Source organism: Anomaloglossus baeobatrachus, chromosome 7 (assembly GCF_048569485.1).
Source record: "Anomaloglossus baeobatrachus isolate aAnoBae1 chromosome 7, aAnoBae1.hap1, whole genome shotgun sequence".
NCBI lineage: Eukaryota > Metazoa > Chordata > Amphibia > Anura > Aromobatidae > Anomaloglossus > Anomaloglossus baeobatrachus.
The window spans coordinates 70747323-70772374 of NC_134359.1; the positions used below are offsets into that span (position 1 = coordinate 70747323).

Genomic DNA, 25052 nt, shown 5'->3' on the forward strand with positions numbered 1-25052 from the left:
TTGGGACATCGAGGCGATGACAGAACGGAGAGATTCCATCCGGAACCGTCTGGTTCTCACGTGTTTGTTGAGCAGTTTGAGGTCCAGAACGGGGCGGAATGATCCGTCCTTTTTTGGCACCACGAACAAGTTGGAGTAAAAACCGCGACCACGTTCTTGAATGGGAACGGGAATCACAACTCCTTCTGCCTTCAGAGTGTTCACCGCCTGAAAAAGTGCATCGGCTCGCTCGGGGGGCGGAGATGTTCTGAAGAAACGAGTCGGAGGACGAGAGCTGAGCTCTATCCTGTAACCGTGAGACAGAATGTCTCTCACCCATCGGTCTTGGACATGTGGCCACCAGGCGTCGCAAAAGCGGGAGAGCCTGCCACCGACCGAGGATGCGGTTTGGGGAGGCCGCAAGTCATGAGGAGGCCGCCTTGGAGGCGGTTCCTCCGGCGGTCTTTGGAGGACGTGACTTAGACCGCCATGCAGAAGAGTTCCTCTGGCCCTTCTCTGACCTGTTGGACGTGGAGGATTGGGACCTGGCTGAGGGCCGAAAGGACCGAAACCTCGATTGAATTTTTCGTTGCTGAGGTTTGTTTGGTTTGGACTGGGGTAAGGACGAGTCCTTTCCCTTGGATTGTTTAATAATTTCATCCAATTGCTCGCCAAACAAACGGTCGCCAGAAAATGGCAAACCGGTTAAGAACTTCTTGGAAGCAGAGTCTGCCTTCCATTCGCGTAGCCACATGGCCCTGCGGACTGCCACCGAATTGGCGGACGCTACCGCTGTACGGCTCGCTGAGTCCAGGACGGCGTTCATGGCGTAGGACGAAAAGGCCGATGCCTGAGAAGTCAAAGACACAACTTGCGGAGCAGAGGTACGTGTGACTGCATTAATCTCAGACAGACAAGCTGAGATAGCTTGGAGTGCCCACACGGCTGCAAAGGCCGGAGCAAAAGACGCGCCTATGGCTTCATAGATGGATTTCATCAGGAGCTCTATTTGCCTGTCAGTGGCATCCTTGAGCGATGAACCATCTGCCACTGATACTACGGATCTAGCCGCCAGTCTAGAGACTGGAGGATCCACCTTGGGACACTGAGCCCAACCCTTAACTACGTCAGGGGGGAAGGGGTAACGTGTGTCATTAAGGCGCTTAGTAAAGCGCTTGTCCGGAAATGCTCTGTGCTTCTGGACAGCATCTCTGAAGTTAAGAGTGATCGAAAAACGCACTCCGTGTACGTTTGGGAAACCTAAACTGGTGTTTCTCCTGCTGTGAAGCCGACTCCTCTATAGGTGGAGTTGGGGGAGAAAGATCTAGCACCTGGTTGATGGACGCTATAAGGTCATTTACTATGGCGTCCCCTTCAGGTGTATCAAGATTGAGAGCAACATCAGGATCAGAGCCCTGAGCTGTGACCTCCGCCTCATCCTCCAGAGAGTCCTCATGCTGAGACCCCGAACAGCGTGATGAAGCCGGGGAAGGTTCCCAGCGAGCCCGCTTAGCCGGTCTGGGACTGCGGTCCGTGTCGGAGTCCTCCCCGTGGGACCTAGGTGTCACCCCAGGAGCACTCTGCTGCACCGACCGAGAGGGGCCTGGGGGCGATGAACTCACAGTGCCCAGGGCCTGTGTGACCGATCTGGACTGCAAGGCTTCTAGTATCTTAGCAGACCATCTGTCCATAGACTGAGCCATGGATTGTGAAAGCGACTCAGAGTTTCTCAGCCAAAACTGCAAACGCTGTCCCTGCCACCTGGACAGTGGAAGCCGGCGGTTCTACCTGAGCCGAGGGTCCCACCAGTGCCCGAGGCTCCGGCTGAGTGAGTGGCACAGGGGCCGAGCATTGCACACAGTGAGGGTAGGTGGAACCTGCAGGTAACATAGCCGCACAAGAGGTACAGGTTGCAAAATAAGCCTGTGCCTTGGCACCCTTGCTCTTTGCGGACGACATGCTGTAGTCTCCTCTGAGAGTGATCACTGAGGGTATATAGCCAAAAGCAAAACAATGCGGCCGAACAGAGAAAATGTATACAAATATATATATATATATACACTTCGGCACCCAAGGGGGGCCAGCACCGGGTAACCGGTGTGGCTTACCGACCGCCCAAAGCGGTTGTGTGTCCACCAGATTCCCTGCCTGGGCCTCCCAGAGCTGTAGAGCTCGTTCTGAAATCCTCCACCGGCAGAAGTGATTGTAACAATGGCTGCCAGAGCTCTCAGGGGAGGAGGGAGCCGTGGGCGTGACTAATAAAGTGCGGGAAGCTGGTGCCCCACAGTGCTCAGTGAGGGGGGAGGAGAACACCTAAGTATGCTCCAGCCCTCACTGCCGACGTCCAGTCGACCGTCCCGCCCTTACCCTTGACTGGCAGGCCCGGGGGCGGGAGTTATGGTACTAGGCCGCAGAAGCCGGGGACTAAATTTAATAACGCGGCCGGCAAACAGGCGCGGTCGGCGCGATAGTCCCGGTCGTCACAAAAAAACAGCAGCCGCTGCAGCGTCTGTAACACAGGCGCTCCATGCACCGTCCCCAAGGGGACACAGAGTACCTTATAGATGCAGGGCCTGTCCCTGATGATACTCAGTCTCCTGTCCGTCAGATTCCCCCAGGGGCTGCGGAGGGAGCCCGGTCCCAGTGAATGGTGACCGGTTAGGATCCCACTTCTCCCAGAGCCTCTAAGGGATGGGGAAGGAAAAACGGCATGTGGCTCCAGCCTTTGTACCCGCAATGGGTACCTCAACCTTAACAGCACCGCCGACTTAGTGGGGTGAGAAGGGAGCATGCCGGGGGCCCTGTTAGGGCCCTCTTTTCTTCCATCCGATACAATCAGCAGCTGCTGCTGACTAAAATGGGAGCTTGAGTGAATGTGTGCCTCCTTCAACACAAAGCATAAAACTGAGGAGCCCGTGATGCACGGGAGGGTGTATAGGCAGAGGGGAGGGGTTACACTTTTTAAAGTGTAATACTTTGTGTGGCCTCCGGAGGCAGAAGCTATACACCCAATTGTCTGGGTCTCCCAATGGAGCGACAAAGAAAAGATGGTTGGCAAATTAGCTATTGCTGTGTATCAGATAGTCGGCCTATGCTGGGGCAAAAAGAATCAGTCCTGATAAATGTTAACATCATTGATTCTGTTTCGGTGGAGAACACTACAGTATTTTATCACTACTACTGTTGGATATGTATGTGTTCATCCAACAGCCACTGAAACCATATAGACTGCCTAAGGTTTTGTTCACACTGGCATCATAGTTTCATTTCCTTTCTGTTGCTTCTGGTCAGCAGTCAGGTGTGCAATTCTATCATATAAGGCTGTGTTCACATGCTGCAGTTGTGCCGAGAGACACAAAAATCACTTAATTTTGCAGAGAAAAAGCTGTTACCAGCAAAACCGCGCGGCCAATCAAAGCAGATAGAAACATAGCCTTAAAGAAAGCCCAATTAGATACATTAGGATTACAGCTGATGTGAATTGATTCATAGAACTCGGTCCACCAGACACATCAGTAATCTATGGTAGCTGGACAGGAGCCCTGAGAACTGCCTCTTACCTTTCGGGGTCTGTGGATCTTCTTTTGATTAGCTGTCCTGTTGCTAAGTCATATGGGCAGCACACCATAACAGGCCGGATAATCAAAAGACAAGCCGCGGGTGCTGACAGGTCGCCGGACTGAGTCCTGCGAATCAATCTGTGCCTCTAAATAGGATCCTAGGTAAAATGCATCTTTCATATAACATGAGACTTGCAAAAAATGAATTCTGTAGAAATCTATGTGTATAAACTTTGCAACTCATATATTCTGTCTTTATGCTGATTAGTGACTATTAGGCTGCTTTCACACATCCGGTAGGTGCAGAGCCGGCCAGTCCGGCTCTAAAACCTATGCAACGGATGCGGTGAAAAAGCCGCATCCCTTGCATACGTTTTTTAAATGCGGCCCGTCCGGTTTTTGCTGCTTGCGGCATGCTACTGAGCATGCGCAGTGGCAAAAACCGCATGCGGCGGCCGGATGCGGTTTTTGCTGCATCACGCCGCATCCGGCATCCATAGGCATGCATTGGAAAAAGCGCCGCATCGGCCGGATGCAGCGCGATGCGGTTGTTTTTGCCGCACAAAAAAAAACGTGCCAGGTAACGTTCCATCCGGCCGCCGCATCGGCTAAATCTGCGGAACACAAGCCCATGCGGCACAATGCGGCACTAATTAAAGTCTATGCAGGAAAAACGCAACCGGCAGCAAAAAAAAAACGGTTGCGTTTTTCCTGAAAAGTGCCGGATTGTGCCGCACAGGAAAAACCGGATGTGTGAAAGCAGCCTTAGGGTATGTGCCCAGAATCAGTGTTTGCAGCGTTTTGGATACAGTGTGTTTTTGCTGCATCCACACTGCTGAGTTGTAAAGTACAAGCACAGTGGATGAGATTTCTAGAAATCCCATGTCCACTGTGCGTGTACAGCCCACAATATGCGTGTACGGCCCACAGTGAAAACTGACCTGCGGTGTGGCTTTCCGAGCCGCAAGCATGTCAATTATTTTCTGTGGAGTCGCAAGTGTCCTCCGTAGGTAAACACAAGTGAGAGACCGCAGCGCCCCGAACCCTGATCGTGGGCACAAGTAGCTGCGGTCTCTTGAGGAGGAGACTCGCGGCACCGCATGTCAGGACCCGCCGAATCCAGGACGCAGTGGGTCCTGATGGTGGGCACGTACCCTTATAATTCTCAGATGGTTTAATGGGAACTAATTAGCCAAAAAACTATTACTACCATTAGCCAATAAACTAATTGTTAGCAGCATGTCTCGTTGAGAGTTCAATGGACTGTAGTGAGGGTGGGTTACGACCCATTCTTAGCCAGGAGAGTACGGTTTCCCAACTGTAGCCCTAGAGACTCACCTCGTGTATTCTGATCTCTCATATCGTCCATTTCTTGGTCTGTCATCCTCATATCGGTCGCGGTCTCTGTAGCCTCTGCTGCGATCAGAGTAGCCTCTATCATATGGAGAAAGTGATCTGTCTCTTTCCCGATACCTACAAAAAAACAAGTTTGTTCACAAAACAATGTAGAAAATTTTAACCTGTTCACTACAATGACAAAGGCCGCTTTACACGCTACGACATCGCTAAAGCGATGTCGTTTGGGTCACAGAATTTGTGACGCACATCCGGCTGCGTTAGCGATGTCGTTGCGTGTGACACCTATGAGCGATTTTGAATCGTCGCAAAAACGTTCAAAATCGCTCATTGGTGACATGGGTGTCTATTCCCAATTATCGTTGCTGCTGCAGGTACGATGTTGTTCGACGTTCCTGCGGCAGCACACATCGCTGTGTGTGACACCGCAGGAACGAGGAACCTCACCTTACCTGCGGCCGCCGATAATGAGGAAGGAAGGAAGGAGGTGGGCGGGATGTTACGTCCCGCTCATCTCCGCCCCTCCGCTTCTATTGGGTGGCCGCTTAGTGATGCCGCTGTGACGCGGAACGAACCGCCCACTTAGAAAGGAGGCGGTTCACCGGTCACAGTGACGTCGCTAGGCAGGTAAGTATGTGTGACGGGGCCGCGCGATTTTGTACGCCACGGGCAGCGATTTGCCCGTGACACACATACGATGGGGGCGGGTGCGCACGCTAGCGATATCGCTAGCGAGATTGCAGCGTGTAAAGCGGCCTTAAGACTATTTGCACAAAAAGGCATTCAAAACTCCTTCAGGAAAGGTTCCTTCTTGGCGAAGTCTTTCTTTTCCTGGAGCAGTTTTGAAAAGCTTTTTTTCTGGAGCGTTATTTTCTGCAGCCGTTTGAGTGGACAGTGCCTGGTTTAATCTGGATTCCATAAGGATCCGTCTCAAAGAAATGACGGACACTTTTCTTTTTTCCCCAGCAGGCATTTTTTCAAAACCTGAAGCGAAAAAAAACTAAATAAATAAAAAAAAAATTTATGAACTAAAGTGGTTTTAAAATAAAAAAAAATTAAAAAAAAAAAAAAAAAAAAGCAAATACTCATCCTACAATTCTTAAAACAAATTTCTTTTGAAATTGAAACGTCAGTGATATCTGAGCAGGGAAAAAAAAAAAAAAGACAGGCACTCTCTTTCCTGATTCCATCAGTGAGCACTCTCTATTTAACCTTGTCCAAATTATCCAGAAAGTGGTTCAGAATTGGAGCTGAGGGTTTAACCCCTTTCAGTTTTTGTTTTTTGCTCCCCTTCTTCCGAGAGCCGTAACTTTTTTATTTTTCTGTCAATCTTGCCATATGAGGGCTTGTTTTTTGCAGGACGAGTTGTACTTTTAAATGAAACCATAAGTTTTACCATATAGTGTACTGGAATATGGCAAAACAATTCCAAGTGCGGAAAAATTGCAAAAAAAAAGTGATTGTACAATAGTTTTTGGGATATTTTATTACAATCACTTATTTTTGCAATTTTTCCGCACTTGGAATTTTTTTGCAGTTTTCCAGTTTCTAATGGTATAATTTTTGCGCAAATGCTACATTTTGATCGCCTGTTATTGCATTTTGCGCAAAATTTGCGGCGACCAAAAAACGTAATTTTGGCGTTTGGAATTTTTTTGACGCTACACCGTTTACTGATCAGATTAATTGATTTTATATTTTGATAGATCGGGCATTTCTGAACGCGGCGATACCAAATATGTGTATATATATTTTTTTTTTAACCCTTTAATTTTCAATGGGGCGAAATGGGGGTGATTTGAACTTAAGTTTTTTTATTTTTTTCAATTTTTAAAAAGTTTTTTTTTTAACTTTTTTTTTATTTTACTAGTCCCCCTAGGGGGCTATAGCGATCAGCAATCCGATCGCTTTGCACAATCTGCAGATCTCAGCTACAGATCTGAGAACTGCAGATTTGGTGCTTTACTTTCAATGCCGGCTGTATTCCGGCATTGAGAGGAAGTGACTCATGTTAGCTACAGGCGTCATCACATGACCCTGTGCTACCGTGGCAACCACCGAAAGTCACGTGATCATGTCACGTGACTTCCGATGGAGGAGGGGTAAGTGACTGTCATGGCGGCGCACATATACATCTCGCTGCCAGATTTTGGCAGCAAGATGTAAGGGGTTAATGGCCGCGGGTGGAAGAGATTCCACCCGCGACTAGCAGGCACACATGTCAGCTGTTGAAAACAGCTGATATGTGTGCGGATCGCCGCCGCCTGCCCACGGCTGGGGGCGGGGATTAACTGCACACGATCCATGACGTAACCAGTACGTCATGGGTCGTTAAGAGGTTAAAAAGGGTTTGAAAAAACTAACGTGGCAATTCCTCCCCCCATTGATCCTCAGCAGATCTCGGACCGATGCTTACCCAGACTTCGATGGTCTAGACTTCATGGCCTTTTTCAGCTTCAGCAAATAGTAATTGCAATGGTGATCCATCACCGCCGGTAATCGGCTGACCATGCGTTTCCAGACATTTGGGATGGAGCGAGAACTAAACAGCCGCAGAAAGTGGGTGAGCATCAGAGCAGAAGCTGCAGGGGGTCAGTAAGGGGAGCATGGACTTATTTTTTGTTTTTTAAGTCGCCCTCTTGGAAAAATGTAATTTCCTCTACTGTATACTGTGTAATTTACTGTATAAGTAATCATGAAGCACAACCTTTAAGTTTCTAAATCCACTGCTGATGATCACCAAACAAAAACTGCATGAAGATTAATACAAAGTTATAAACTGTCTGGCTAGATATTAAAAGGGGTGGTTCACTCATATTTTTTATTGTCTAGATCGATATTATATTGAAAAGGTTTCTCTCAAATACCTTGTGTTGGCAATAGTGCCTGTGAGAGGAGCTATTGCAGACCACTGTTCCCCGCTCCAGTGACGTCACGTCAAATGCAGCACACGTCACATCCGTGCAGCCGGTTGCAGTCTTCCAGACTCACTGAGCTGTGAGCGGTGTTTCACCGCTTGTCATAGCCCATCTGCACCCCCCTCCCCCCTCCCTCACAGCAGAACGCTGCAAGCAGGAGACACGACGCGCTGTGCTGTGAGGGAGGGGGGAGATGGGCTGTGACAAGCGGTGTAAGGCTGCTTTCACACATCCGGTTTTTGCTGAGCGGCACAATACGGCGCTTTGCAGAAAAAACGCAACCGTTTTTTATTTGCCGCCGGTTGTGTTTTTCCCCCATAGACTTGCATTAGCGCCGTATTGTGCCGCATGGCCTTGCTTTGCGTCCGTTTTTTACCGGACGCGGCATATTTAGCCCATGCGGTGGGCGGATGGAACGTTGCCTGGCACGTTTTTGTGTGCGGCGAAAAAACCGCATCACGCCGGATCCGGCGCAATTTACAATGCAAGCCTATGGACGCCGGATGCGGCGTCCTGCGGCAAAAAAACGCATCCGGCCGCGGTTTTTTGCACTGCTTATGCTCAGTATCAAGCCGCATCCGTCAAAAAACGGACGGGCCGCATGGAAAAACTTATGCAACGGAGCGGTTTTTTTCGCCGCATCCGTTGCATAGGTTTTTGAGCCGGATTGAGCCGCACTTCAAAAACCGGATGTGTGAAAGCAGCCTAACACCGCTCACAGCTCAGTGAGTCTGGAAGACTGCAGCCGGCTGCACGGATGTGACGTGTGCTGCATTTGACGTGACGTCACTGGAGCGGGGAACAGCGGTCTGCAATAGCGCCTCTCACAGGCACTATTGCCAACACAAGGTATTTGAGAGAAACATTGTTTCTCAATATAATATCGATCTAGACAACAAAAAATATGGGTGAACCACCCCTTTTAATTCAAATAACCACATAAGCACGACTATCCATGTACATGTAGAGTAATCTGGTGTCTGTGTTGGATGATCGCACGAGCTGAAGTGAAGCCAGAGTATGACACATAATGAGCAGCACCTACCTGTCCTCTGGAGAGGAGCTGCTCTGCCGGCCACTGGGAGTATCTCGTCTGTCATAACCGGAAGAGTTCTGAAATGATAAAGATCGTAAGACAATTGTAGCAATTCCTTTTACAGTCTTAGAGATATGTGAGAGACTATAAAAGAAGGGAATTTTGTTTACTTACCGTAAATTCCTTTTCTTCTAGCTCCTATTGGGAGACCCAGACAATTGGGTGTATAGCTTCTGCCTCCGGAGGCCACACAAAGTATTACACTTTAAAAGTGTAACCCCTCCCCACTGCCTATACACCCTCCCGTGCATCACGGGCTCCTCAGTTTTGGTGCAAAAGCAGGAAGGAGGAAACTTATAAATTGGTCTAAGGTAAATTCAATCCGAAGGATGTTCGGAGAACTGCAAACCATGAACCAAAAGAACAATTCAACATGAACAACATGTGTACACAAAAGAACAACCAGCCCGAAGGGAACAGGGGCGGGTGCTGGGTCTCCCAATAGGAGCTAGAAGAAAAGGAATTTACGGTAAGTAAACAAAATTCCCTTCTTCTTTGTCGCTTCATTGGGAGACCTAGACAATTGGGACGTCCAAAAGCAGTCCCTGGGTGGGTAAAAGAATACCTCGATAAAAAGAGCCGAAACGACCCCCTCTTACAGGTGGGCAACCGCCGCCTGAAGGACTCGCCTACCTAGACTGGCGTCTGCCAAAGCATAGGTATGCACCTGATAGTGTTTCGTGAAAGTGTGCAGACTAGACCAGGTAGCTGCCTGACACACCTGCTGAGCCGTAGCCCGGTGCCGCAATGCCCAGGACGCACCCACGGCTCTGGTAGAATGGGCTTTCAGCCCCGAAGGAAGCGGAAGCCCAGAAGAACGGTAGGCTTCGAGAATCGGTTCCTTGATCCACCGAGCCAAGGTTGACTTGGAAGCCTGCGAACCCTTACGCTGGCCAGCGACAAGGACAAAGAGCGCATCTGAACGGCGCAGGGGCGCCGTGCGGGACACGTAGAACCGGAGTGCTCTCACTAGATCTAATGAGTGCAAATCCTTTTCACATTGGTGAATTGGATTAGGGCAAAATGAAGGTAAGGAGATATCCTGATTGAGATGAAAAGGAGATACCACCTTAGGGAGAAATTCCGGAACAGGACGCAGAACCACCTTATCCTGGTGAAAAACCAGGAAGGGGGCTTTGCATGACAGCGCTGCCAGCTCCGACACTCTTCGGAGTGATGTAACTGCCACTAGAAATGCCACCTTCTGCGAAAGACGTGATAAAGAGACATCCCGCAGCGGTTCGAAAGGTGGTTTCTGAAGAGCCGTAAGCACCCTGTTAAGGTCCCAGGGTTCCAGCGGACGCTTGTAAGGTGGGACTATGTGGCAAACTCCCTGCAGGAACGTGCGGACCTGCGGAAGCCTGGCCAGACACTTTTGAAAAAAATACAGATAGCGCCGATACTTGTCCCTTGAGAGAGCCAAGTGACAAACCCTTGTCCATTCCGGATTGAAGGAATGAAAGAAAAGTGGGTAAGGCAAAAGGCCAGGGAGTAAAACCATTATCAGAGCACCAGGATAAGAAGATCCTCCAAGACCTGTAATAGATCTTGGCGGACGTTGGTTTCCTGGCCTGTCTCATGGTGGCAATGACATCCTGAGAAAACCCTGAAGACGCTAGGAGCCAGGACTCAATGGCCACACAGTCAGGTTGAGGGCCGCAGAATTCAGATGGAAAAACGGCCCTTGTGACAGCAAGTCTGGGCGGTCTGGAAGCGCCCACGGTTGACCCACCGTGAGATGCCACAGATCCGGGTACCACGACCGCCTCGGCCAATCTGGAGCGACGAGAATGGCGCGACGACAGTCGGACCTGATCTTCCGCAACACTCTGGGCAGCATCGCCAGAGGAGGAAATACATAAGGCAGTCGAAACTGCGACCAATCCTGAACTAATGCGTCCGCCGCCAGAGCTCTGTGATCTTGAGACCGGGCCATGAATGCCGGGACTTTGTTGTTGTGCCGTGACGCCATGAGATCGACGTCCGGCGTTCCCCAGCGGCGACAGATCTCTCGAAACACGTCTGGGTGAAGAGACCATTCCCCCGCGTCCATGCCCTGACGACTGAGAAAATCTGCTTCCCAGTTTTCTACGCCCGGGATGTGAACTGCGGAGATGGTGGAGGCTGTGGCTTCCACCCACTGCAGAATCCGTTGGACTTCCTGGAAGGCTTGAAGACTGCGAGTGCCGCCTTGGTGGTTGATGTATGCGACGGCAGTGGCGTTGTCCGACTGGATACGGATCTGCCTGCCCTCCAGCCACCGATGAAAAGCCAATAGGGCTAGATACACTGCCCTTATCTCCAGAATATTGATCTGAAGGGATGACTCTACCGGAGTCCAGGTTCCCTGAGCCCTGTGGTGGAGGAAAACCGCTCCCCACCCTGACAGGCTCGCGTCCGTGGTGACCACAGCCCAGGTTGGGGGTAGGAAGGATTTTCCTTGCGATAGAGAATTGGGAAGGAGCCACCACTGAAGAGACGTCTTGGTTGCAAGGGAAAGTGAGACGTTCCTGTCGAGGGAAGTCGACCTCCTGTCCCATTTGCGGAGAATGTCCCACTGGAGTGGCCGCAGATGGAATTGCGCGAAGGGCACTGCCTCCATCGCTGCCACCATCTTTCCCAGGAAGTGCATGAGGCGCCTCAAGGGGTGTGACTGACCCCGAAAAAGAGATTGCACCCCTGCCTGCAGAGAAAGCTGTTTGTCCAGCGGTAGCTTGACTACCGCTGACTGTGTATGAAACTCCATCCCGAGGTAAGTCAGTGATTGGGTCGATGTCAACTTGGATTTTGGGAAGTTGATGATCCACCCGAACTGCTGGAGAGTCGCCAGAGCGACTGTAAGGCTGTGTTGACACGCCACCTGAGAAGGTGCCCTGACTAGGAGATCGTCTAAGTAGGGAATCACCGAGTGGCCCTGAGAGTGTAGGACCGCCACAACGGATGCCATGACCTTGGTGAACACCCGTGGGGCTGTCGCCAGGCCGAAAGGCAATGCCACGAACTGAAGGTGTTCGTCCCCGATGGCGAAACGCAAGAAGCGTTGATGTTCGGGTGCGATCGGCACATGGAGATAAGCATCCTTGATGTCGATCGATGCTAGGAAGTCTCCTTGTGACATCGATGCGATGACCGAGCGGAGAGATTCCATCCGAAACCGTCTGGTGCTCACATGTCTGTTGAGTAGTTTGAGGTCCAGAACGGGACGGAATGATCCGTCCTTCTTTGGCACCACGAACAAGTTGGAGTAAAAGCCGCGACCATGTTCCTGAGGGGGAACGGGGATCACAACTCCTTCTGTCTTCAGAGCGTCCACTGCCTGAAAAAGTGCGTCGGCCCGAGCGGGGGGCGGAGAGGTTCTGAAGAAACGAGTCGGGGGACGAGAGCTGAACTCTATCCTGTAACCGTGAGACAGAATGGCTCTCACCCATCGGTCTTGAACATGTGGCCACCAGGCGTCGCAAAAGCGGGAGAGCCTGCCACCGACCGAGGATGCGGTTCGGGGATGCCGAGAGTCATGAAGAGGCCGCCTTGGAGGCATTGCCTCCGGCGGCTTTTTGGGGGCGTGACTTAGCCCGCCACGCATAGGAGTTCCTCTGGCCTTTCTCCGGCCTGCTGGACGAAGAGGATTGGGACTTGGCGGAGGGACGAAAGGACCGAAACCTCGATTGTATTTTCCGTTGCTGAGGTCTCTTCGGTTTGGACTGGGGTAAGGAGGAGTCCTTTCCCTTGGATTCCTTAATAATCTCATCCAATCGTTCGCCAAACAATCGGTCGCCAGAAAACGGCAAACCGGTTAAGAACCTCTTGGAAGCCGAGTCTGCCTTCCATTCGCGCAGCCACATGGCCCTGCGGACTGCCACAGAATTAGCGGATGCCACGGCTGTACGGCTAGCAGAGTCTAGGACTGCGTTCATGGCGTAGGAAGAAAAAGCTGACGCCTGAGAAGTCAAAGACGCAACCTGCGGAGCAGAATTACGTGTGACCGCATTAATCTCAGCCAGACAAGCTGAGATAGCTTGGAGTGCCCACACGGCTGCAAAAGCCGGGGCAAAAGACGCGCCCGTGGCTTCATAGATGGATTTCACCAGGAGCTCTATCTGCCTGTCAGTGGCATCTTTTAGCGATGAGCCATCTGCAACCGATACCACAGATCTAGCCGCCAGTCTAGAGACTGGAGGATCCACCTTGGGACATTGAGCCCAACCCTTAACTACGTCAGAGGGGAAGGGGTAACGTGTGTCAGTAAGGCGCTTAGTAAAGCGCTTGTCCGGAACCGCTCTGGGCTTCTGGACAGCATCTCTGAAGTTAGAGTGATCGAAAAACGCACTCCGTGTACGTTTAGGGAACCGAAACTGGTGTTTCTCCTGCTGAGAAGTCGACTCCTCTACAGGTGGAGGCGGGGGAGATAGATCTAACACCTGGTTGATGGACGAGATGAGGTCATTTACTAAGGCGTCCCCTTCAGGTGTATCAAGATTGAGAGCAACGTCAGGGTCAGAGCCCTGAGCTGCGACGTCCGCCTCGTCCTCCAGAGAGTCCTCAAGCTGGGAACCCGAGCAGCGTGAAGAAGTCGGGGAAGATTCCCAGCGAGCCCGCTTAGCCGGTCTGGGACTGTGGTCCGGGCAGGAGTCCTCCACGTGAGACCTAGGGCCCCCCCTGGGAGCACGCTGCGGCGCGGACCGAGAGGGGCCTGGAGGCGACGATCCAACAGGGCCCGGGGCCTGTGTAAGGACCGGTCTGGACTGCAAAGCTTCTAGCAGCTTGGCAGACCATTTGTCCATAGACTGAGCCATGGATTGTGAAAGTGACTCAGAGAGTTTCTCAGCAAAAACGGCAAACTCTGTCCCTGCCGCCTGGACAGGGGGAGCAGGGGGGTCTACCTGAGCCGAGGGGCCCACTAGTGACCGAGGCTCCGGCTGAGCAAGCAAAACAGGGGTCGAGCATTGCTCACAGTGAGGGTAGGTGGAACCCGCAGGTAACATAGCCGCACAAGAGGTACAGGTCGCAAAAAAACCCTGTGCCTTAGCACCCTTGCTCCTTGTGGACGACATGCTGTTGTCTCCTAGGAGAGTGATCACTGAGGGTATATGGGAAAGGGTATACAGCCCGACCGAACAGAAATACATATATAGAATACGTATCTATTCCGGCACCCTAAGGGGACCAGCACCGGGTGACCGGTGTGGCTTACCGACCGCTAAAAAGCGGAGTGTGTGTCCTCCAGATTCCCTGCCTTAGGTCTCCCAGAGTTGCAGAGCTCTTTCCTGATAATCCTCCACCGGCAGAATGCCAAAAAAATGGCTGCCGGAGCTCTCTGGGGAGGAGTGGAGCCGTGGGCGGCGCTAGAAAAGTGCGGGAATCTGGGGTCCCCACAGTGATCAGTGAAGGGGGAGGAAACATACAGGATGCTCCGGCCCTCACATCCGACGTCAGGTCGGCCGTCCCGCCCTTACCCCTGACAGGCAGGCCCGGGGGCGGGAGTTTTGCTACTAGGCCGCGATGAAGCCAGGGACTAAATTTAAGACCGCGGCCGACAAGCAGGCGTGGTCGGCGCGGAAGTCCGCCGGTCTTCACAAATCAGCAGCTGCTGCAGCGTCCGGGAAGAAGGCGCTCCATGCACAGCCCCCATGGGGACACAGAGTACCTTAGAGATGCAGGGCCCGGTCCCTGAGGATGAATAGACTCCTGTCCGGCAGATTCCCACAGGGGCTGCGGAGGGAGCACGGTCCCAGTAAATGGATGACCGGTCAGGATCCCACTTCTCCCAGAGCCGCTAAGGGATGGTGAAGGAAAACGGCATGAGGCTCCGGCCTTTGTACCCGCAATGGGTACCTCAACCTTAACAGCACCGCCGACGTAGTGGGGTGAGAAGGGAACATGCCGGGGGCCCCGTGGGGGCCCTCTTTTCTTCCAACCGATATAACTAATATGAGAATGCATGAGTGGATGTGTGCCTCCTTCCACACAAAGCATAAAAACTGAGGAGCCCGTGATGCACGGGAGGGTGTATAGGCAGAGGGGAGGGGTTACACTTTTAAAGTGTAATACTTTGTGTGGCCTCCGGAGGCAGAAGCTATACACCCAATTGTCTGGGTCTCCCAATGGAGCGACAAAGAAAAGTTGTGTTTGTTTTGAGAAAAAAATTAAAACCTGAACACACTTATCCATGCTATCTGCTTCTAAAGTTCAAGGGAACATGTCACTCGATTCGAGCTGCACAAACCACCGACAGGAAGAATCAGAGCCCGGCTGTACCATCGCAGGGACTTTAGGAAGAGCTGAGATTAGTCCGATGCAGCCCCGGTCGGCTCCTCTCCAGATGATTGACAGATCTCTGACAGATTTTCAAGCTTAATAAACAAATCAAAAAATCCCTAAACAAACACTATGCACTTTATTACTGCATTTACAAGGCAAATTATTATAAATTCATCAATAATATAGCTGCATTTTTTTGATTGTTTATTGTTACTAGACATTAATTTCAAAATATATGACTTATTTATATTGGTCCCTCTGGCATTTATATTTGCACATACTGCCACAATGATTTACCCTGTCTATTTTCATATATTTTGCTTCCTTTTTGTTTTAATATTGCTTATCTTTTAATATTTATGATAAATAAATATATAAAAATAATATATATAAAAAAAAATAATAAAAAAAAATTATATTTTATATCAAACGGTGTTCTGACTCTTGGGGGGCAAGTTCAAGCCCTTTCTTGTCCATGGGAGTCTTTTTGAAATGATTAGCTTTTCAAGCTTGTTTCTAAAACGCCATCTTCTGGAATTTTGTGCCCTTCACGTCCGATTATCCACCACATTCAAAACTTTCAGAAGGAACCTGAAAACCCATCTCTTCAAGAAAGCTACAGCCTACAATGACCCCGCTGCCACCTTACCCCCACCGGAGCTGCTGGCACCCCACAACCTACTGTCTCTTTTCCGCCTATCCTGGAAACCCATAAGAGCAGGGCCCTCTCCCCTCTGTACCAGTCTGTCATTGTTAAGTTTGTTCATTGAAATTTATATTTTGTATGTAGCACCTTCTCATGTACAGCACCATGGAATTAATGGTGCTCTAAAAATAAATAAGATAATAAATTACACACAAATATGGCGAGGGGGACAGAGCTCCCTCTTATGATCTGGTAACCGTGGACGATCATAAAAATCCCATCATCAGAAAAAAACAAAAAAAAAACAAAAACACAATCAGTTGGAACCTGAGCTGACCGCAATCCCCCATACGTCAGACCACACTAGAAGTAGCCGTGGAGGGTTCCTAAACACACCTAGACACCTTGTCACAGCCGGAGAAACTTACTACATCTCACAGATAGAAATGAGGAAACCTATCTTGCCTCAGAGCAGTCCCCAAAGGAATAGCAAGCCCCCAACATATAGAGCCAACGGTGATGTAAGAAAACACAATACACAGATAGGAAATATAGATTAGCAAAGGCGAGGCCCGACTTCCTAGATACAACAGGAAAGGAAAGAAAACAGATTGCGGTCAGTGCAAAACCCTGCAAAAAAATACCAATCTCCTGATATACAAAACCCTGAGACCACACGGTCTCTCCACCACTATATCAGGTACTCTTGTAAATAATATGAGAAACAAAATACAAAAAAACCCACAAGAAATACAAAAGTGCAAATAATCAAGTACAGCAGGGAGACTCTCCCTTTTCTTGCAGTGGGGCTTGCAGAGGGGGAACCCCCATGCTCATCAAAACAGAAAAACAATTCCTCTCCTGCAAGAAAACAGACCTTAAGCAAAACGAAAAGAAACACTAACACCCTTAGGTGTGGATCAGGCAATAAAGCAAAGAACTTGCAACTTATCTGGAATGGTACAGGCACAGGATAAATGGAAGGTGAAACTCCAAGCCAATTCAGAGACTGAGGAAAAACGTCTATTACCGGCCCCAGCCAGCAGGCACTGCTCTTCTATATAGCCCAGGCTGATCTGCAATTGGACTTCCCAAACTCCCAATTAACTCCCACACCTCATGAGTCACAGTCAGCTTCACCCTCCAGTCCTGACCACCAGAGGGAGCTCCATACCATCACCCCCTCGGATGACATTCAACAGCTCCCCTCCACCTCTCTACATCCTCCTCACAGGAGCTTGCTGTCAAGAAAAGGTGAAAAAGGAAGTGGAAGGCAGAAAACTGTTCTCATTATTTTGCAGGACCATAAAATGTATCCATTCAAGGGAATCTGTCACCAGGTTTTTGCTCCCCCATCTGAGAGCAGAATAATGTAGAGACAGAGACCCTGATTCCAGCGATGTGTCACTTACTGAGCTACTTGCTGTCATTTTGATAAAATCAATGTTTTCTCTGCTGCAGATCTAGCAGTTATACAGTTTCATGAATATGCTGGACTACCTGCAGCACGCCAAGTGGTCCTCTAATGATAATCTCCTGCTGATTAACCAGTGATTTTATCAAAACTACACTAAGCAGCCCAGAAAGTGACAAATCGCTGGAATCAGGATCTCTGCCCCTATATTATGCTGCTCTCAGATTAGGTGGAAAAAACCTGGTGACAGATTCCCTTTAAGTTCTTTTGATCCTTCTCATTAGCCAAAAGGACCAATATTGTTCCTATTATAACATAACTGTAGAAAAAAAAAAAAGACATGAACCGCACATCCAAATATTATACATTGATCTACTGTGGTTAAACAAAATTTACAAAACTAAACATTATGATCAGAATGTTCAAGCCCACTGCCACAACATGGCAGACCTTTTAGAGGATTCCTAAATTGTTAGTCCACCACCGCACTGACACCGCACCATACGCTTCAGGTCACAAGACCAAAAAGGCACAGCAGCAATGGCCGCCACATCGACCAGGCAAACGTCTGCTTTTGATCTTTACACCTTAGAAGCCTATCGGCTAAAAAAGGAATGCATTAAACAATGGGCACCACGGTGGCTCAGTGGATTGCATTGTTGCTTTGCAGCACTAGGGGTCTGGGTTAAAATCCCACCATGGACATGATCTTTAAAGACTTTGTATGTCCTCCCTGTGTTCATTTTAGTTTCCTCTGGGTTCTCTAGTTTCCTCCCACACTCAAAAGACATAGTGATAGGGAATTTACATTGTCAGCCAATATGGGGACAGTGAATGATTTTACAGAATATGATGGGGCTATAGGAAGTGGTCGTCTTGGAGGTGTGTTTGGAGCCGTTATCATATTGGAATACTGAACTGCAGCCCAATTTCCAAAACAATGGCAATAATGCTCTACTTCAGTGGTTCCCTCAATGAACTGTAGCTCCCCACAGCCGGCAGCACTCATGCAGCCCCAAACCATGACTCTCCCACCACCATGCTTGATTGTAGGCAGGACATACTTGTCTTTGTACTCCTCACCTGTTTGCTGCCACACATGCTTGACACCATCTAAACCAAATAATATTATCTTGGTCTCACCAGACCACAGGGCATGCTTCCACTAATCCATATCCTTTGTTTATCTTCAGTAAAAGTGTTTGCAGGCTTTCTTGTGCATCATCTTTAGAACAGGCTTTCTTCTGGGATGACAATCATGCAGACCAATTTGATGCAGTGTACAGTGTATGGCCTGAGCACTGACAGGCTGACTTCCCACCCCTGTAACCTCCGAAGCAATGCTGGCAGCACTCATATGTCTATTTTGAAATGTCAACATCTGGATATGACATTGTGAACATGCACTCAACTTCTTTGGTCGACCATCCCGAGGCCTGTACTGAGTGGATCCTGTCTTGCTATACCACTGTATGGTCTTGGCCACCGTGCTGCAGCTCAGTATCAGGGTATTGTCAATCTTCTTATAGCCCAGGCCATCTTTATGTAGAGCAACTATTCTTTTTTTGTCAGTTCCTCAGAGAATTCTTTGCCATGAGGAGCCGTATTGAACTTCCAGTGACCAGTATGAGAGAGTGTGTGAGGGATAACACCAAATGTAACACTCCTGCCCCCATTCACACTGGAGATCCCTGTTCTTCATTGTCAGCCCACACGTGATCCTGTAACAGCCAGAACAGGGAGTCGTTCTGTACTAGCAGCTCCTGGTTGGGAGGCCTTCAGCAGTCTTTGTATTAAAACGAACATGTAAGATGAAAATTCTCTTTGCAGTGGTCTCTATAGAGAGATTGCCTGGCCGCATATTTCCTGATTACATTAACTGTTTACTATAAGTGCTGGGAGATACCCAGAGCCACGAGCCGATTGACTAGTAGTCCAGTTGTATATTTGGGTTCTCCCTGGTGAGAAAACTCTCAAAAGAGTTTTCTGGCATCACATTACTGACAGGTAATTCTGCGTAGAGCATCAGTATCAGACTGGAGGGAGTCTGGTTTCAGCACCCTTTCGATCAGTTGTAGGGTCAATCACAATTGGCCACGCACTTCATGGTTTATATTCCTCTGGAAGATGCACACATAAGAGCAGCTTTTTACAACATTGTCCGAATGTGAATTGGACAACACTGCAAAACCCGGTAGTGACTGCTACATGCACAGTGTGCAGGTATTGGTAATTAGGCTGTGTTTTGTAGTTCCAATACAATCAGTATTTTATCAGCAGGAGATTATCAATACAATACTACTTCTCTCACACAGATCAATCAGGCTAAAGGCCACGTCTCACTAAGCAACATCGCTAGCAACATCGCTGCTGAGGCACAACTTTTGTGACGTAGCAGCGATGTTGCTAGCGATGTCGCTGTGTGTGACATCCAGCAACAACCTGGCCCCTGCTGTGAGGTCGTTGGTTGTTGCTGAATGTCCTGGGCCATTTTTTAGTTGTTGCTCTCCCGCTGTGAAGCACAGATCGCTGTGTGTGACAGCGAGACAGCAACAACTGAATGTGCAGTGAGCAGGGAGCCGACTTCTGCGGACCCTGGTAACCAAGAAGCCCTTACCTTGGTTACCCGATATTTACCTTCGTTACCAGCGTCCGCCGCTCTCAGCTGTCAGTGCCGACTCCCTGCTCTCTGCACACAAGGACAGACTACACATCGGGTAATTAACCCGATGTGTACTGTGGCTAGGAGTGCAGGGAGCAGGAGCCGGCATTGGCAGTGTGAGAGCAGCGGATGCTGGTACCGAAGGTAAATATCGGGTAACCAAGGGAAGAGCTTCTTGGTTATCCGATGTTTACCAGCGTCCGCAAAAGCCGGCTCCCTGCTCCCTGCACACGTAGCACAGTACACATCGGGTAATTAACCCGAAGTGTACTGTGGCTAGGTGTGCAGGGAGCCAGCGCTAAGCGGTGTGCGCTGGTAACCAAGGTAAATATCGGGTTGGTTACCCGATATTTACCTTAGTTACCATGCGCAGCGTTGCTTCCACGCGTCGCTGCTGGCTGGCGGCTGGTCACTGGTTGCTGGTGAGATCTGCCTGTGTGACAGCTCACCAGCAACCCGTGTAGCGACGCTCCAGCGATCCCTGCCAGGTCAGGTTGCTGGTGGGATCACTGGAGCGTCGCTTAGTGTTCCGGTACCTTAATATGTGTAACCCCACCCCCACTTTTGATTAATAGCTTGCTGACAATTCACAGAGAACACAAGAAGTTGCCAGTTAAGATTGTGGGCAGATTATACACAGCTCAGGAGTGTTCACTCTGCTATATCTACATGAGACAAACAAGGATTCTATCAAAACTGCACCATGCAGCCCAGTAAGTTACACATCACTAAAACTAGGCTTTCTTGCCCTATATTAAGCTGACCTCAGATTATAGCAAAAATCTGCTGATAAACCCCCTTCAAAGGGAATCTGTCAGCAAGTTTTTGCTATGTAAGCTGAAGCTAGCATGCTGCAAGGGTTAACACTGAAAATTCAGGGCTGCCCTGTTGTCACAGTCCAATCTGTTTATTTGCTATGTTTGTTTAAGCAGCAGGAACATTATCATTGCTCAAATACAATGTCACATGCAGGGCAGTCTGACACACACCCTCTCTGACTGGCATCTCACTGTCAATGTACAATCTATATAGAGAGCCAGGTGTGGGTGGGGACACCTCTCTGCTACATAACTTAAGCTAAAAATTATTTTTGTATCAGAACGGCTGCAGCCAGTAATCTAAGTGATACACCGTTAGATTCAGGCTCTCTTTGCCAACATCATGCAGCTCTCAAATAGGGTAGCAAAAACTTGCTGACAGATTCCCTTTAAAAATAACCACATTGTCAGCTGCAGCATAACCAACAGTGGCCCCTAAAGGGGTTGCACACTACGATAATGTTGACAATCTAGCCTCAAGAGAGGTTATCAATATCAAATCAGTGGTAGTCGATCACACAGCTCGACCAGCTGTTATTAGCTCTGAGCGCGCTGGATGCAGAGTGAGTGGAATAGTAGCTGATCTGCAGGAGGTGTAATAAAGGCTATACTGATTATCACACGGCTTTACAAGAAACTGATAGGAAGGACAAAAATTTAAAGCAAACTTCTCCATAACATGTCACAAGTCAGCAGCCTATAACCATATCCACTCCTCCGTGACTGACATCCTGCTCAGCACAAATACGATACAAAGCAGGATATCAGTCACGGAGGAATGGGAGTGATTACAGGGAGCTGATCGGTGACAGCACTGGCACCCCTGATGACTAGATGTGAGAGGCAGGAAGGAGAACATAACTTCATTTTCTACCTACAGTCTAACTTCCAACGAGGATATCACAGATGTTTAAGGCCTCTTTTACACGTCTGTGGAAAACACACGTTTTGCACGGTCCGTGGCGTAGGTGCTTATGTATGTGCGTGTGTGTGTTCAGCGTGTGCTAGCCGCATAGCACATGGACAGAATGAACTTCTATACTTAGGGTGCTTTCACACATCCGGCATTTCGCCGGATTGCCGGATCTGGCACACTCCAGTACAGTGCAATAACACATGCTCCGGTGACATGACTGCATGTGACCGGAGCTTGCCGCGATGCCACTGTACTGTATTACACTATACTGGAGTGTGATGGATCCTTACCTGTCCATGGTGCTGCTGTGTCCGGCGCCGCTGCTGCTTCCGGTCCTCAGATGCAGTGCATATGCAATGAGCATAATGAACGGGGTTGGAAGCAAGTGACAGCAGCGGCAGAGACAGCAGCAATGGAGACAGGTGAGCATAGAAAAGCATTTTCTTTCACAGACACGTGGTTTTCTCAGGTACATGTCACATGGATCACATCAGTGTGCGGTCTCTCACACCCGTGCTGCCGGAAGAAAACAGACATGTCTATGTGTGGAGCACACAGACACACGTATGCTCCACACGGTCAAAGTGAAAACACACAGGTGTGCGCAGACCCATTGATTTTAATGGGTCTCTGTGTGTCCGTTTCTCCGATACGTGTAGCCGATAGTGTTCCCTGCAAGGATGTGTACATAAATGGCGCTTTTATAGCATTATTTTATGTGTTTTTGAGTTTAGATTTGTTGTAAAACTACAAGGAAATTCTGATAGCGGCAAAGTCCATAAGAATCCTGAAGTCTCGTGCACACGGTGAGTATTTTCTTCTTTCAGAATTGGTGCAGAAAATAATCTGCAGCATGTCAATTCCCTCAAGTGTTTTTTCAGCCATTCACTTCAATTTGAAAAACGCAGGTAAAAACGCATCAAAAATGCTTTTTTTCGCTGGCTTTTTTCCTGCCAAAAGATGCAGAAATGGTGCACAAATTTCTGCATCAAATACTCAATCTGTGCACACACAGAATCGGTCACCAGGATTTTGCCATCTGAGTACAGCATAAAGAAGGAGCAGAGAGACAACTTCAGTGCTGCGTCACTTACTGAGCTGCTTTCTAAAGATGGAATAAACAACATTTTATCATCAGGATATTATCACTAGAGCCCTGTATAACCTGCCCCATCTATGAATGAGAGCTTTCTGCCTATGCAGAGTACACAGAGCTGCCAATCATTGATGTGGGTGGCATTATACAGAGCTCAGCAGTCAGAATTGGCAGATCCACAGCAGATAAAACAGGGATTTCATCAAAACTGAAGAAAGCAGCCCAGTAAGTGACACATTGCTGGAATCAGGTTTCTGCCTCTACATTTCAGATGGAGAAGCAAAATACTGGAGACAGATTCCTTTTAGTCACAAAAGGTTCTGACAACTGTAGGGGATGTATCCATTTCCAGGTAGAATTAAGATACATGGGCTTCCACCTGGAGATGCATGTTTAGGACGGCAAAGCTTCTGTTTTGCTCTACTGGGGGCGGGTGCTCCTGATGATTGACAGTGCTGTCCTGTGGCATGGTCACCCTGCTGGTCAGCACTGAGAGCCAGGGCTGTGGAGTCGGAGTCGGAGTCGTGGAGTCGGAGTCGGAGCTCATTTTGGTGGAGTCGGAGTCGGTATAAAATGCACCGACTCCGACTCCTAAAATATATAATAAATTGGGGACAGGAGTGCAATGCAGAATGTGCTGAATATTTTACTAAATAATAACATTTAGTATAATGCTTATATTTAAGTGAAAAATTTATTGTAGTACAATGTGAACATCAGACATTTAATTGTTTTTATGATACAATAATCAAGATATTTGGATAGAACATAAAATATTTATTGGAATACAACTTTAGAACACAAAAAACTAATAAATTGTAAATATGTAAAATATATATATATATATATATATATATATATATATATATATATATATATATACAGTGTATATACACACACAAGATATATATCTAATCTACTGTATATTACATAGTGTATTACATATTTACAATTTATTACAGTTTTTTGTGTTCTAAAGTTGTATTCCAATAAATATATTTTATGTTCTATCCAAATATCTTGATTATTGTATCATAAAAATTATTAAATGTCTGATGTTCACATACACATATTCATGTACTACAATAAATTTTTCACCTAACTATAAGCAATATATGTAGGAGTCGGAGCCGGAGTCGGAGTCGGAGCCGGAGTCGGAGTCGGTGCAAGAGAATTTGAGGAGTCGGAGTCGAAGGTTTGGCTTACCGACTCCACAGCCCTGCTGAGAGCCCTCCTAAGCTGCTCAAACAGGCCGCTCTATAGAGGCACAGGGGACTGAAGCCCCCTGACCTGCTTCACAGCCAAGCAAACAAGAGACTAAGCACAAAATATGCTCCTGCTGCACTCATTGCCTAGGTAACCGGCCACTCTGACACTGCAGGTGGCCAGTAACCTTGGCAACAAGCTGTACACTATAAAATACCCCCATTTCTGACAGCAGAGGTAAATTGCAAGGTTCCTTGCTGTACAAGCTCTTTGCAATTGTATCTGTCAACTTGAGACGTCCCCTTTAAATTCCCAGCATGCCCGGGATTTTGCTGGACGTCCAGGCATCCTGGGAACTGTAGTTCCACATCAGCTACAGGTAAACAACAGAGAAGACCTCAGTGGCTAAAAGCGTCGGGGTCACGTGACCAGAGCACAGCAGGCACATTACTCACTCTGATGTGCGCCACGCTGCTCTTCATCGTACAGGAATCAGCGCCGCACCGAGCGGTTCCGTATTAGACTGGGCTCCCTCGGAATCTCGGTACCGGAGCCTCTCCGCTCTCCACCAGCGATATTCCAGCCAACCAGTGTCTTCCTGCGCCGCACACACGGTTCCAGGACTCACTTCCGGTTTCCCGGCATCCTCTCGCGTGACGTTCTCCATTCGGACGGCTGCCTGCAGAGGACAAACTTGATGACAGGCGTTTTCAGATTCTGTTAATGGGTTCTTTTTTCTTTTACAGAGGGACAGGTATGAGGGAAACCTCTAGTGTTTATTAATGCAGTAAACGCTTTTATACACAGGGTGGTCCAAAAGTAGGTGGACAGTATGCATGATAGGGTTATCAAACAGGGTGTAAAGTGAAACTGACTCAGTTGCCCTTAGCAACCAATCAGATTCCACCTTTCATTTTCCAAAGAGTCTGTGAAGAATGAAAAGTGGAATCTGATTGGTTGCTAAGGGCAACTGAGTCAGTTTCACTTTACACCATGTTTGATAAACCTACTACACACTGTCGAGAGAGAGAGAGAAAGACCGAGAGAAAGAGAGAGAGAAAGAAAAACAGAGAAAGAAAGACAGAGAGAGAAAGAGAGAGAAAGAAAGATAGAGAGAGAGAAAGAAA

The 25052-nt window shown here is 48.6% G+C and overlaps 1 protein-coding gene across 1 annotated transcript in view; it reads right to left on the minus strand.

The window, feature by feature from the left end:
- CWC22 (CWC22 spliceosome associated protein) overlaps nt 1–24565 on the minus strand; it is a 220920-nt gene extending 196355 nt beyond the window's left edge. Inside the window, exons 1-3 of the mRNA XM_075318892.1 lie at nt 24381–24565; nt 8859–8926; nt 4878–5012 (exon numbers count right to left, since the gene is read on the minus strand). Of these exons, the coding sequence (XP_075175007.1) occupies nt 4878–5012; nt 8859–8926; nt 24381–24407 (230 nt within the window). The 5' untranslated portion in view covers nt 24408–24565. The remainder of the gene's footprint in view (nt 1–4877; nt 5013–8858; nt 8927–24380) is intronic.
- Between the last annotated feature and the right edge of the window lie 487 nt (nt 24566–25052).